Source organism: Phoca vitulina, unplaced genomic scaffold (genome assembly GCF_004348235.1).
Source record: "Phoca vitulina isolate PV1807 unplaced genomic scaffold, GSC_HSeal_1.0 scaffold7, whole genome shotgun sequence".
Taxonomy (NCBI): Eukaryota; Metazoa; Chordata; class Mammalia; order Carnivora; family Phocidae; genus Phoca; species Phoca vitulina.
Genome location: NW_022589710.1, coordinates 40,166,540 through 40,180,099, shown reverse-complemented (window position 1 = coordinate 40,180,099; position 13,560 = coordinate 40,166,540). Strand labels below are relative to the sequence as shown.

At 51.7% G+C, this 13,560-nt stretch overlaps 1 protein-coding gene across 3 annotated transcripts in view; it reads left to right on the top strand.

Moving 5' to 3' along the window:
• ACTN1 (actinin alpha 1) overlaps nt 1-13,560 on the top strand; it is a 93,483-nt gene that overhangs the window by 60,469 nt on the left and 19,454 nt on the right. For all 3 annotated transcript variants that reach the window (XM_032405395.1, XM_032405394.1, XM_032405396.1), the window contains exons 4-8: nt 1,564-1,650; nt 3,449-3,536; nt 4,114-4,192; nt 7,649-7,730; nt 9,053-9,138. In XM_032405395.1, coding sequence (XP_032261286.1) covers nt 1,564-1,650; nt 3,449-3,536; nt 4,114-4,192; nt 7,649-7,730; nt 9,053-9,138 — 422 coding nt within the window. The remainder of the gene's footprint in view (nt 1-1,563; nt 1,651-3,448; nt 3,537-4,113; nt 4,193-7,648; nt 7,731-9,052; nt 9,139-13,560) is intronic.

Here is a 13,560-nt window from a genome sequence, read left to right as displayed (position 1 = left end):
AATAGCTGGGAAGATATTATCTTCTTTAATTACAAGAGAAATTGAACATACTTATAAATTGGTTATATTTCATGCTTTGTGAAGTATTTATTCAGGTCTTTTGCTTATTGTGAATTTGGCCTTTTTCTTATCAATTTGTATAAACCCTTTAAACATTATAGATATGAAACCATTGGAAATCACAAATAAAAGGGCATTTTTTAAAAACCAGATCTTTATGAACTGATTCTTAGCTGATTGACTGCCTCTGCGTCCCCCGAGCGTGCTCTGCACAGTGCTGGCTGGCTGTTTTACTTCTTAAAGGAGATGGTCATGTACTGCTCATTTCTCTGTCTCTCACCCAGGCCCTCCTCCGACTCAGGTCTGTGCCCCACTGGTGTCTGCGGTTCTGGGAGGGGCATGTAAGGCCCTTGTTAGCAGGAAGAGTTACATCCTGTCCCCTGCCCGACATGGACACTTTTCGTCCTCAGCACCCCAATGCAGGTTCAGCGGAGTTGCCCGCCCTGCCGGGAATTAGCAACAGCGCTCTGTACCTTGTTGGGCCAATAGCGGCTCGCAGTTTTGCCCTCCCTTTTGAGGAAGGCGATAAGATCTTCGAATATCATTTCCTTAGTGGAATCCACTCTTGCTTAATGGATTTGTGGGAAGCAGACCCTAGTGGACATGGGCTCAGGATATTGGGAGTTCCTGCAAGTTACCCTTTCTCATGGTTCTGTTAGGTTTCTCCTATAGTCAGTTTTTCAGGTTGGAAAAAATAAGATATTCTTTGGATGCCAGACTGTTAGCTGAGAGTACCTTGCCAGGGGCTGGGTTACTGTCTCCTGATTTGGAAGCAGGTGAGGGTAAGGAGTCTACATTTGATTGCCACAGGCTCAGCCCCCAAGACCTTAAACGGCTCCCTTGTTTTAGGCTCCTTAAAGACAGGTATTTATGTTTGTATTCTCTGCCTCTGGGCCTGGTACAGGAAAAAGAAATTACTTCATAGAATTTATAGCATTTTTTTAAAGTCTAAAAAGTGTTACTTAGACTGAATTTAGTGGGTTATCTCTTAATTGTGATCTTGAAGCTGTTCTTTGATTTTTTAAAAAATATGCATTTGATACCCAAGGGTTGATTTGTGACTTAGTGGATCCTTCAAGATGTCAGTTTACAGACCTTTGTTGGATTGATTCCTTTCTGTTGCCTACACTGGCTTTTTGGGTGTGGATGGCTATTTTGAGAGCTGTGATTGCCCAGACTTCCCCAACTCACAGAGTTGCCAGAACACTTGTGATGATTTAAAAACTTCTCCCTCTTCTCTGTCAGTCTCTCTTGCCTTCCCTGATGCACCCACTGGAATTGATCACCTATCTCGTGTTCCCCGGGTCACCCGCAAATAGACTTCTCTCCTGGCACCTGTGATATCTAATTGTACTTTTAAAAACATACTTACTTTTTCCTAAAAGTGGAGCTGTGTGGTCTTTGATTTCCTATGTGGTACATGCAGTGATGTGGGCACTCTGGGAATTTTAACTCTGCCCCTGTTAACAGCCATCCTAACATGTCCCAATGCCATTTCTGTAGAAATTGTGGATGGGAACGTGAAAATGACCCTGGGCATGATCTGGACCATCATCCTCCGCTTTGCCATCCAGGACATCTCTGTGGAAGGTGGGTCTCCTGCTGTTTCATTAGTCCCCAAGGCCCCCCCCCCCCCCCCGCCCTCACCATCACGTCTTCCTCCCTGAGCTCAGCCTGGAGAACCCCCTGACCCCTGGCAGTGGGGGCCCAATTGTGGGCCACATCCTGGCCCCAGGGAATCCCACTCACTTTGGGACTGCCCAAGGGTGCTGTGGGGAAGTATTGGCTCTTGGGTTGTTAAATCCAAAAGGGCAGGGAAATAGCTTGGCAGCCAGGAGGCTGTGTTGCAGGATTCCGAGTGGACCCGAGGTCTTCCACTTCGCTCCCATAGCCCCCTCTGGTGGCCACGTCACAGATCTTTAAGAGGCCACTAATAGTCTGGGGCCGCGCGATCTCTTTAAACTTTTGGTTCCACACTCCAGCAGTTTTTGAGCTTTATTATCTGATATGTGTATATTTATTTTGTAATAAATTGTATTTGCGTATTGATATTCGTATTATGAAACACACATACCAAAACAAATTTTAAAAAGGTGAGATGGAGATAATATTTTAAAAATATTTTTTATTCATGGGGTGCCTGGCTGGCTCAGTTGGTGGAGCCTACGACTCTTGATCTTGGGGTTGCAAATTCGAGCCCCACACTGGGTGCAGAGATTCCTAAAATAAATAAATAAATACGTAAACTTTACAAAATATATTTTTATTCATTTTCATGGCCCAGGAATCTTATAAATATTTTTATTCAAAGTAATTCTTTTGATGGGAAGAATGTGGAATAAATTGCTTCCTTCTGGAAATTTTGGTTTGACACATGATGAGATAGCCATGTGAAGGCCTAAGTTTGGTTTATAGATGCTTGGTATTTAGGGCTGAAGCGGTTAAAAAGGTGTCCACAGTAGTCACTTCGAACATGGTTCTTGTGAGTGATGGTGGATATAAATCCATTTTCAAATTGCCTTCTTGGTGAGATCAATTTGATTCTTTGGGGGCTGATTTCTTGTTAGCTCTGGTTAAATTGTCATTGTTTTAATCTTATAATATGGCTGATGAGCTTGAGCTGAGGAGAAGCATTAGCTTTGCTGATTTTTTTCATTGTTTGCATGTGCTTGAAATATTATCTTTGCAGAAATCATGTCATGTCATTTTAAAGTCCATTTTGTGAATTGAGAGTAAATGAGATCACCCATGAACCCTCTTTGCTGGGGTTCCATTTCTGCAGTTCACAGATGCGAGCACATGGGGGCAGAGTGGTTTACAGCCCTTCTGTGCAGGGAGCTCCTGTGGTCCCCTCAGATGCCTACCTGCTTTACCTTACAGACATGTGTCTGCTTCACACATACAGCAATGGCATCCACCCATGCATTAAATATAAGGAAACTTTATTTTTTAGATGATCCTAATGCTTCTGTCCCCCACGGTTGTGTGCACTCTACACCGCCTGAATACCCCAATGCGGAGATCCCAGGACTTCAGATTTCATAGACCAGTCAAACATAGACCTGACACGGGTTGCTGATTTACTTTGTAATGCTCCCTGTCTTTGAATAAAAGGGAAGGATGGGGAAGAGATTCTGAAAGTTTGAAAGGCCATTAGATCAGTATTTACGTGTGTTATGTGGCTAGCTCGTAAACGCTGCCTCACTTGCTTCTTTGTTTCTCAAATAACTTCTCAGACTTTGTTGAGGAAGCAGACTTAGTGGCCTGGTAGCCCCAGGGTTGGCATCTTTGTGTAGACCCCTCGTGTGGCGGAGCATGGACCCCGTGGGCACAGTGGGTGGGGCTTCCCGCACACTGACCTCTCTGCCCGCCGCCCCCCTCCTCCCAGAAACTTCCGCGAAGGAAGGGCTACTCTTGTGGTGTCAGAGAAAGACCGCCCCCTACAAAAACGTCAACATCCAGAACTTCCACATAAGGTGAGTGGCTGGGGGCTGAGGGGCTCTTGCAGAACCTGGGCTGTTCCCCCAAGACCCCCCGGCCCCCTTTGGCTGGGTTCGTTTCAACTCTAGAACAGAGCAGAGGTCCCTGGGGAAGACGTTGCTTTCGAGGGGCGGGTGCCACAGACCCTCTGATGCCACCTTCCCTCCCAGCGGTGCCTTCGATCTAGCTGCTTGCTACATACGCCTTCGGTTGATGCTCCTCAAACTGCTGGGGAGCTCCCCAAGGAGAGTGTCCAGAAAGTTCCAGCCTGGGGCACTGGAACAGAGCAGAGAAGGGGAGGGGATGGAGACCTTGGTGGAGAGTAGAGTTGGATGTGGTAGGTGTCTCAACTTGCCAGGCCCCCAAAATCTTGACCCCAGTGCCTGGGATTGTGGCAGGAAGAAATGCTGCTTCCCATCCTGTCTTCTCCTCACTCCTGCTCCGAAGCACTGTGTGTTCATCTCTGGAAAAAAGGAGGACCCTCCCCTGCAATCCTCGTTTAGAGCTTTCCCCTTAGTTAATGCCCAGTCCCATTTACCAGCTTGCCCCCCACCTTCTCTCTCCCTCGGGCAGCTGGAAGGATGGCCTTGGCTTCTGTGCCTTGATCCACCGACACCGGCCTGAGCTGATTGACTACGGGAAGCTGCGGAAGGTACGTGCGGTGGCTCCCGGCTGCCAGGTCCCTGCCAGGTAGGGGGGAGGTAGAAGGGCAGGCCTGGGGCCCTCTTCTGAGAGCCCATGGCCATGGTCAGGGGTGTCATTCCCCTTAGACTGGCCCCAGAGACAGCCTGTAGAAGTCAGAGAAAAGCATCTCCACTATGAGGGCTACTTGGGTTCCCTGTGTGCACAGCATACGTGTCCTTGCTGACCCAAATAGCCCACAGCGTATTAGAACCCTGCAGCATGTTGTTGGGGTGATGGGATCTTCACTCACATTTTCCCCTTCTATTTTTTGGGGTTTATAAAATGGTATAGTACTTCCACAATTTAAGCTATTGCATGTGAGAGGCATTTGCTCCCATCCAGGTCCAAGACTTGCTGTACAGTCCCAGCAGATTTCCACCAAACTCATTGCTGAAGTTTGGCTGGGGGATTTTCTTTAGCTACTGCTTAATTTCACTTACGCTCTTGGCTTGAAGCCGCTGGGGGATTTTCCTGAGCATGTGTATGTACTGAGGAGCAGACCAGGCGGTGGGAGCTCTTCTGGTGTCGGGGCTGGCCTAGACCTTGGAGAGGCCTGTCGGGGACCGCTCTGACCTCACTCACCAGCTTCCCTCTGAGCCCATCCCGGTGCCAAGAGGCCACCCGTGGAGCCCTCCCCACACCCCCAGCTGATGATCTAGAGCTCGGGTTGGAATGTTGCCGGTCCGTGCGTGAATCTCTTGACAAGGCAGTTTCTAGGAATGCCTGTTCTTACATTTCTCCACTTGACCCTGACACTTGGAGAACACAGTGTTCAGTGAAGACCCCCACCTGGCTTGTGCCCCCAGAGGCCAGGCTTGATGTTGCCAGTGCGGGAGCTGCTCTGGCAAGTCCATCATGGTGTCAGGGCCTTAGTTTCCAGGGTGTGGGGGAGAAAAGGAGTAGACTCCCATATCCTCCAGTCACTCGAAGCCAGGCCGAAGCCTGAGGCTGGGCCCCGGGCCCACCTTGTTTTTTTTTTTGTTTGTTTTTTTAAGATTTTATTTATTTATTTGACAGAGAGAGAGAGAGCACAAGCAGGGGGAAATGGGAGAGGGAGGAGCAGGCTCCCCACTGATCAGGGAGCCCGATGTGGGACTCGATCCCAGGACCCTGAGATCATGACCTGAGCCGAAGGCAGACGCTTAACCTACTGAGCCACCCGGACCCCCCTCAGGCCCACCTTGTGAAGGAGAGAAGCCCATGGCTTGGCCCTGCATGTGTCTTTGGTCAGGGGTCCAGCTCTTCCCAAGCCACCATCTTAGTGGGTGGGAGGGTCCCTGCACTCCAGCTCAGCTGCCTCGCAAGGAAGAAAATCAGGTTGAGAACCGCCTGACTTACCCGAACGCTGTGTGGCCGAATTAAACAGCCGAGGCAGGAAACCCTAGAGGTGGCGATCTTCTTCTTTCAAAGACATCATCACACACCTCCTTACTGTTTGCCTGATGCACCTAGGTGATAGTTGTGTGTGTGTCTGTTCCTGTGTCCGTGTGCTGGGGTACAGCCGGTTAACCCATAGCCGTCTGCCACCCCATATAGAGAGGGGCCCTGCTGACTGTAGCTCTCCAGTCCCTCCCCCCATGCCACAGACTGTAGGGTCTTGGCCCTCTGGGAGGTGAGAGTCTAGGGCCCTTTGTTACCCAGCCAGCTGCCCACCCCCGCATGTCTTGTCTTTTCACTGTTTCACTGTGTCTGTCTCTCTTCTCCTTAATTCAGTAGCATCAGTAAAATCCAGCCCAAATCCTAGCACAGACCTGGTCCCACTGAACCATGGATGCTTTCCAGAAAGCACAGGTTGCTGGAGCCAAGTGGCGTTTGAACGTAGGGGAGAGCTGTGGGGCTCTCGCCGGGAAGCTCTTCCTTCCCGCTGTGGCCTTAGCTGGGCCTGGGAGCCTGGCTGTGCCTGGAAACTGAGTGTGGCCGGCGGGTGTAGCCCGGGGCCCGAGGGCTGCTTGAGGCCCTGGACGGAAGTGACTTTCACTGCTTGGCATTGTTTTTTTTTTATCATTCTGGAAGCTGTCAGCAACTTTCCCAGAAGGACTCCACCTTCTCTATTTTGAGCAGTTTCTTCCTGAAAGCATCCTGGATGAATGTATTTATTTCTTTGTAACTTTGTGATTCTTGTCTTTGCAAACGGGGACACTGAGTCCTGGGCTGGAAAAACCAGGTTGCTGTAGGTTAGTCTGGGGAGCCAGGAAATAGTGGGGGAGGACCCACAAGGAACTCCCATTGCTACCTAGTGGTTTTTTCCCCACGTTAAAAAAAATTCTTTTAATTCTGGTAAAACATAAAATGTAACATATGTAAAAACACAAAACACGTATGATATAAACACTTGAGCCATGCTGAGGTGTACAGGGTGGTGGCAGGGACATGTCTCCCATGCTCTTGGTCCCGCACAACTGAGACCCTGCACCCATGAAACCATCACGCCCCGCTCCCCACTCCCCCGGCAGCCACCGTCCTACTTTCTGACTCAATGAACTTGACTACCCTAGATGCCTCGTATAAGTGAATCATATAGTATTTGTGTCTGGCTTATTTCCCTGAGCAAATGTTTTCAAGGCTGACCCAGGTGGTAGCAGGTGTCAGAATCTCCTTCCTTTTGAAGGCAGGATGATAATCCATTGTATGGACACCACATTGGTTTGCCTGCTCATCTGTCAGTGGGCAGTTGTGTTATTTTTGCCTCGTGGCTCTTGTGAAAATTGCTGCCATGAATATGGGCGTGCAGATATCGGTTTGAGTCCCTGCTTTCAGTTCTTTGGGCTGTATACCCAGAAGTGGGACTGCTGAGTCATATGGCAGGCAGGCCGAGGTTTAACTGCTTGAGGACCCTCCATACTGTGTTCCCAGCAGCTGCACCAGCTTGCATTCCCACCCACGGTGCCCATGGGCTCTGCTTTCTGCGCATCCTTCCCAGTCCCCAGTCTGTGTTCTGGAGATGGTAGCAGAAGTCAGAATAGTTAAATTGTGGCTGTTTGAAGGAGCCCCCAAAATTTCATGGAGTGCGAGCAGCTTGAGGTCTCCTAGTCCGACTCCTAAATAGCAGAGGGGAAGCCGAGGGTGGGTTGCTGAGCAGTCGTACCGGCTCCTGGCAGAGCTGAAACCAGGAGCCAAGACGAGCAGCGCCCAGGCCTGTGACCTGCTCCCGGTGTGTACTTCTTAGCCGTTCTTTCTTGGGCCGCAGGCCAGTATGCTTCACGCTCTTTCTCTGACAAACTGAGACTTGAGGAGGAAAAATGGCACTTTAAACGCCCACCCAGCAAGGTCTAGAGGGGAAGCCGGCCTTGTACACCCAGAGCTGGGCCCTGGGGACCAGGGGGCCATAGACGTCCTCTCTGCACCCCTGTCTTTGATCACCCAGGTGTGGGTGACCAGTGGCTTCTTGGGCCCCCCCCATGCCTTCATCCTCTTCTTCCTCTAGGACGACCCACTCACAAATCTGAACACAGCCTTTGATGTGGCAGAGAAGTACCTGGACATCCCCAAGATGTTGGATGCTGAAGGTAAAAGGTGTTTCCTTCTGTGCCTGCAGCTCTTCTCTCACCTGCCCTCCCCCCTCATCCCCCCACCCACCACTCCGTGACCAAGCTGGGTGGGCCCCAACGGCCCGAGGTGGGAGGGGAAGAGGCCTGGCTCTGCGACCTCATCTGGGGAGCCCTGGGGGGCACGTGCCTATCAGGGATTCCTCATGCCCTGCCGTTTGGAGGGGAGGCTAGCTGGTGCCCTTGAGGCTGATCTGCATCAACGGCCTGCTCTCATTTCTGTCTTGGAGCTGGGGTGGTGGGTGCTGGGGTGGAACACAGTGTTCCTTTGTTGTAGGGGAGGGAAAAACTCTTTTCCCCTACTTCCTTAGGCACTCCAGCTGGGATCCTGTAAATTAGACTGGCAAAAGACAGATTAACAAGAGAAAAGCAAAGAGGAGTCTATTAACATGTGCATTCACAGAGAGCTCTCAGTGATGAGTACTTCGCAGGGGTGGTTAGGAATTTGGGGTCTATATCCACACCTAACTTGTAGGGGAAAGGGAAGGGATATCCAGCATTTATGGAAAAGCAAGTGACTTTTTAGAAAGATGACTGGGCCCTTAGGAGACTAGGAGGGAGAGATGATAGTTGGTGACAATGTCTGTCTGGGAGCATTTTCCAATCTGTGCAAAAGCAGGAAGAATAGTATATAAACTTCCATATAGCCATCATCCCAAAGAAACAATTAGATTTTGCCACTTTTTCCCCTTTTGTTTTCTTAGTTGAAATATTTTAAAACAAATCCCAGACATCACAGCATTTCACCACTACATACTTCAGAATACATACTTAAAAATTTGGATATCTTCTTATGTAACCGTAAAACAAATTCCATACCTAGCAAGGTGACTGTAATTCCTTGATATATCTACTGCCCAATTCAAAATAAAATTCCCCCAGTTGGTTCTTTCGAGAGTTGGTTTGTTTTAATCAGGATCCCAGTAAGTCTGCACGTAGCATTTAGTTGTTCTGTTTCTCCTGTCTTTTCCCATCTGTAGCACCCCCCTCCTCCCTCCGTTCCTTTTTATTCCTGCCACTGAACTTGTTGCAGAAACGGGGCCAGCTGCTCGTGGAACGTTCCTTATTCTGGGTTTGTCGTTTGCTTCCTTGGGACACTGTTTCTCTGCTCCCTCTACCTCTTCTATTCTTGTAAGTGGAGGTTGATGCCAGAAGCGGGTAGGATTCAGGCTCAGCATTTGGGCAAGAAGACTTGGAGGTTCTGTAAACTTCTTTCCAAGTCACATCAGGAAGTACATCACGTGTTCGCCAGCTGGCTTTTAACTCCAGATATTTCTTGACAGACATCGTCGGAACCGCCCGCCCAGATGAGAAAGCCATCATGACTTACGTGTCCAGCTTCTACCATGCCTTCTCTGGAGCCCAGAAGGTACCCGGGGCCCCCTGCTCCTTCGTCTCGCAGCACACCTCATGCCGGGCCCCAAACCATGCACTCCCACCCCACCCGCCTCTCCCTGGCAACAGGGTCCGGATGGTCTGTCTCTTTGGTAGAGTTAGCTCCCGGTGCCAACGTGGCGCACGCTCTTGCTCGGCTCTCTCCCACCCTGCATCTCCGCTCCTTCTCTCCTCTTCCTCTACAGTCTCTGAGAAGCCTGGGCTAGAGCTCGCCTTCTGGGGCCCAGAGGCCCGGCTTGAGCAGGAAGAGCTGCATGTGTGAAATCAGGCTGGGGGTTCTGGACGCCTGGGAGGCGCAGTGGGCAACAGCCCCTCTGTGCCCACCTTTGTTGAAGCTACAGGCTTTCACAGAGCCACAGGACTTCCCCTGGGGAGGCATCTCCTGTCTCCACTGACCTATTTTACAAAGGTGTCACGAAGCCCCCACCTTTCTCCCATTCACGGGCATGATTTAGCAAATCTGTCCACAGCTTTTTTGGGCCCTGGTGCCTTTTATATCCTTCTATATCCTGCCTGGGACCCGCATGTGGGGTCACTCTGCACTCTGTGTTCGCAGACATAAGCACAACCCCTTGGAGTGCGGGGGGAGGGGGGAGGTGGGCAGCTGTGAGCCCCTTCAAATGCTCTGGCTCAGTTTTGCTCAGGGAGGCCTGAGTTTAAAGTCCAGTTGTGCAGGTTCCGCGCTGCACAAGGGTACCACAACTAAAGAGCACCCATTCACACTGCAGACATTGAAGATCTGAATATTTTTGTTACTAGGCTTAGCTCAGGGAGCAGAAGCCCCTCTCCTAGACCCCTCTCACAGGCAGGACCCTGGAAACACAACAGGCCGGGCCTTCATGGTTTCGGGCCGAGGACCTGTCCCATCACATGGATGTGCTCAGGCAGATTTCCCACCCTCCGCATGGAGTCTGAGTGACCTGTCTCCAAATGCATGATGGGGGTGCTCCCCGCACCTCTGCCCAGCCTTCCCCTCTGCTCTCTCTCCCCCTTCCCTGTCTCAGTCTGTGCTCTCCCCTCCCCACCACTTTCTCCTCCCACCATCTCATTTCTCCTCTTTCTGCCCATCCCCTCATTTGCTGTCTCTGCGACCATCCTGTGTTCTCTCTGGCCACCACGGCTGTTTGGGTTTATTCTGTGCTGCTGCCGCCCCCCTTTCTCCTCTCAACCTCTTCTCCTTCTCTGTGCAGATGTGTAGGCACGCTAAGGCTGGATGGGAAGGCCATGTGACCTATTGTTTCATGTCACTGCCACGCCTTCTTGGGTGCGCAGAAGGTGAGCTCTCCCTCGGCCTCGCCCGCTCTCCCTGCCACCCTCCGCCCACCTCTTCCATCCTCCTGGGATGCTCCAGCAACAGTCCCGGGGGGCCGCGGCCCCTGCAGTGACAGGAGGGACTTGAGAAGGCCCCCTGCCTCTTGTGTTCTCTGAACCTTGGCCAGGACACCTGAAGACGCCCGAGAGCCCCAGCCTCTGGCTGGCCCCCTGTGCCTCTGTGCGTACACGCTGGGCTTAGTGGAGGCCACAGATGAGAAGGGAGCTTGTGGTCTCAGCTCCTTCCCTGGATCCTGAGTCAAGGGCCCTTATCCCAAGCGGCACAACTCATGGCTGTGCTTCCTGACTACTCCCTGAAACATTCAGGACCCCTTTGTGTTCTCTCCTTCCCGCTTAGGCAAGACCACCCTCTGAAATTACCCAGCAGGAGAGGCAGGGGGAAATCTTCCTGCCTTCTCCCTGGTATCCAGGCCAGAGGCTCAGGGCCCTTCCCAGCCAGGCCTGCCATGGCGTGGTGCAGGCTGCACACTCCACAAGGGTGCCATGGGTGCCCCATAGACCATGGAGGTGTGAATATTTCCTGCAGATGGCAGGAAAAATAGGCCCTAACCTATCAGTATGATAGTTTTCCATTAGAAGTGCCTTGGGGAGAGGCGCCTTTATTTAAACCATCCCACAGAAGCACCGTATGGGCTAGCGGCAGCCCTGTTCCCTGGCTGGATGGGCACCCAGAACCCTCCCCGCCTTCCTTCTGGGCCTCGCCTCGTTGGCACGGAGACAGGAGAGCTGTCCCAGGTGGAGGCTTCCTCACAGGTGTCCTGGCCCTCCCAAGATCTCCCGCCCCTTCCAACCTCCTCTCTGGTCTGCCTCTTGCTTCCTGTTTCTCTCTGTCCCGCCTCCACTGCTGCTGTCTTGCCAGCTTCTTCTGGCCCCTCTGACCCCCCAACCTTTCAGCCAGGCTGTGAGCAGCATCTGTCTACTTCCGGGGCGGGCCCCCAGCCCTGATAACCAACAGAGGGCCCGCTTGCCTGCGTCCGTAGCTAGAGGGCGCTCTGCTGTGGGGGTTTCCTCTTTCCAGCTCTTCCCCTCCCTCCCCTGCTCCTCCAAGGGTTCTGTCCTGGGCTTCATGCCTGCTGACACTGGCCTTCCCTGTGTCCTGGCTGATGATGGTGCTCGGACGGGAGTGTGTGTGTGTGCGCGTGCGCGTGCGTATGTGCGTGTGCATGGAGCAACCTGCTTTCCTCCCTCCCAGACCTCATGCCACCTCCCCCCATGCCCTCCTCCCTCCCTCTCATCCTTGTTGCAACCATTTCACGCTCCTTTTGTCCACATTCAAGGACAAGGTCACCAGTGTGGGGCTGGGGGTGGGGTAAGGGTGGTGTGCCTCTCATGTCCTGGGTCGAGAGCCTCTCCCAGAGTCGTCCTGGAACGCTTCTAAGGATTCAGGCAACTGCTTAGAGCCAAGCGGGCCAGGCCGGGGGGAGGGGAAGCTTCGCCCTCTCCTATGGAAGAAGGAGGGTTCTTTCAGACTCACACACTCTTCTTGTCTTGACCGTCTCCATGTCTCGTGCCAGTCGGGGGACATATCCTGAAACCCATGCCCAGGGCCCTCCATCCCCACCACTGTCTTCCTCTTGTCAAGCCTTGGACGGTGGAACTAGAAAGGCAGCAGAGTGCCTTGCATCCACGCACGTGTCCACACGCGTGCGCGCGAGCGTGCCAAGTAGTCCACGTACCCGTACAGGCGTATGGCACGCAAGTGCACATCATTGGTTTTCCTTGTCGGACGAGGACCGACTTCTGTTTGACATGTTGGTTTGGGTTCTGATTGTTTCTCGGTTTCCTTTTCCCTTCCTCTTCCCCCGTGTTGATATAGAATCAACAGAAAGCAACAGATTTTGTTTATGTAGTTTGTGCTTTAAAGTTCATGGTCTATTGGGAACGATCGTGAGAAATAACCATCTAAGGCACAGACTAGCTCTGCTGTAGGTGTTTCTGGATGCTTTCAGGAGTAGATGGTGATGTTTGCATCTCTCTGGCCCGTCGGTTGCTTTTTTCACATCGTGAATCTCCTACGGGAAAGAAACCCCATTCCTGCCCTCAAGGGATTCACGGTCCATCTGGGGGAAGCCCTTACACCTAGAAGCCAACAACGGCTGCGGTCCAATCAGTGCCCGCTTTGCTGCAGACTGAGCGGGGGCGGGGCAGGCCGGAGGGCTGCAGGGCTGCACAACACGCATGCTTTCTTGAACTTGAGCTTGGGGGTCTTCAGGGTTGAGTAGGGGCCCTCAAGTGAAGATGTGGCAGGTGTGGGGAAGGCAGTCACAGCGTATGTGACAGCTTGGAGGTGTGACAGTACAGCTGCGAGGAGAGGGCGAGTTAGCCCTGCTGGCCGGGGCTCTCCCGCGGCCCAGAGCGAGGCACCCAGCGGAAGCGGGAGATGGCAGGTGGGGAGCTGAGCCCCTTTGCCCACGGGCCCCGCTGGTGGGGACACCGGGGCTGGGTGCCGATTTAGACACAGGGAAGGGCTGAGCTGTGGGAGGAAGGAAATGGGCAATTCTAGGTAGATTTGGGAAATTTTTGACTAAAAAGGTCACAGATGACATTTTGGTGGCATTCATGTGAATGCCCGTGGATGGTGGGTGACAGAGCCATTGTGCGTCATTTGGCCACATTTGGATGTTAGACGTCACCTTAATTAACTACCTGGACCAGTGAATTTGACGTTGCTTTTGAGAGTAGCAGCCTGGATTGGGATAGCTGAGTTTCATGTGGGATAGCTAAGTTGTTAGTACTCCAGGAATAATAGTCCCTAACTTGGGAAAGACAACACTATTATAAAACCAAACAGATTGTTCTGTGTTAAGCTGTATAATAATATAACTTAAAGTAAGTCATGAAAAAACAAACCAAGGGAAGGTAAACACAAATTTCTAGAAGTCTTCCTTTGGCATTTAGGAGTAATCCTTTTGCCTAGTGTTAAAAATATTTTCTCAGCCCATTAATGATATTTGTGCTTATGTCCTTTATCTCATGCAAATTCTGTTAACATCAGAAAGGCTGGGCAGTCTGGTTCTTCTTCTCGGTTCCAAAGCAGCCCTCCTCTTGCAGGAAGGATTCTTCC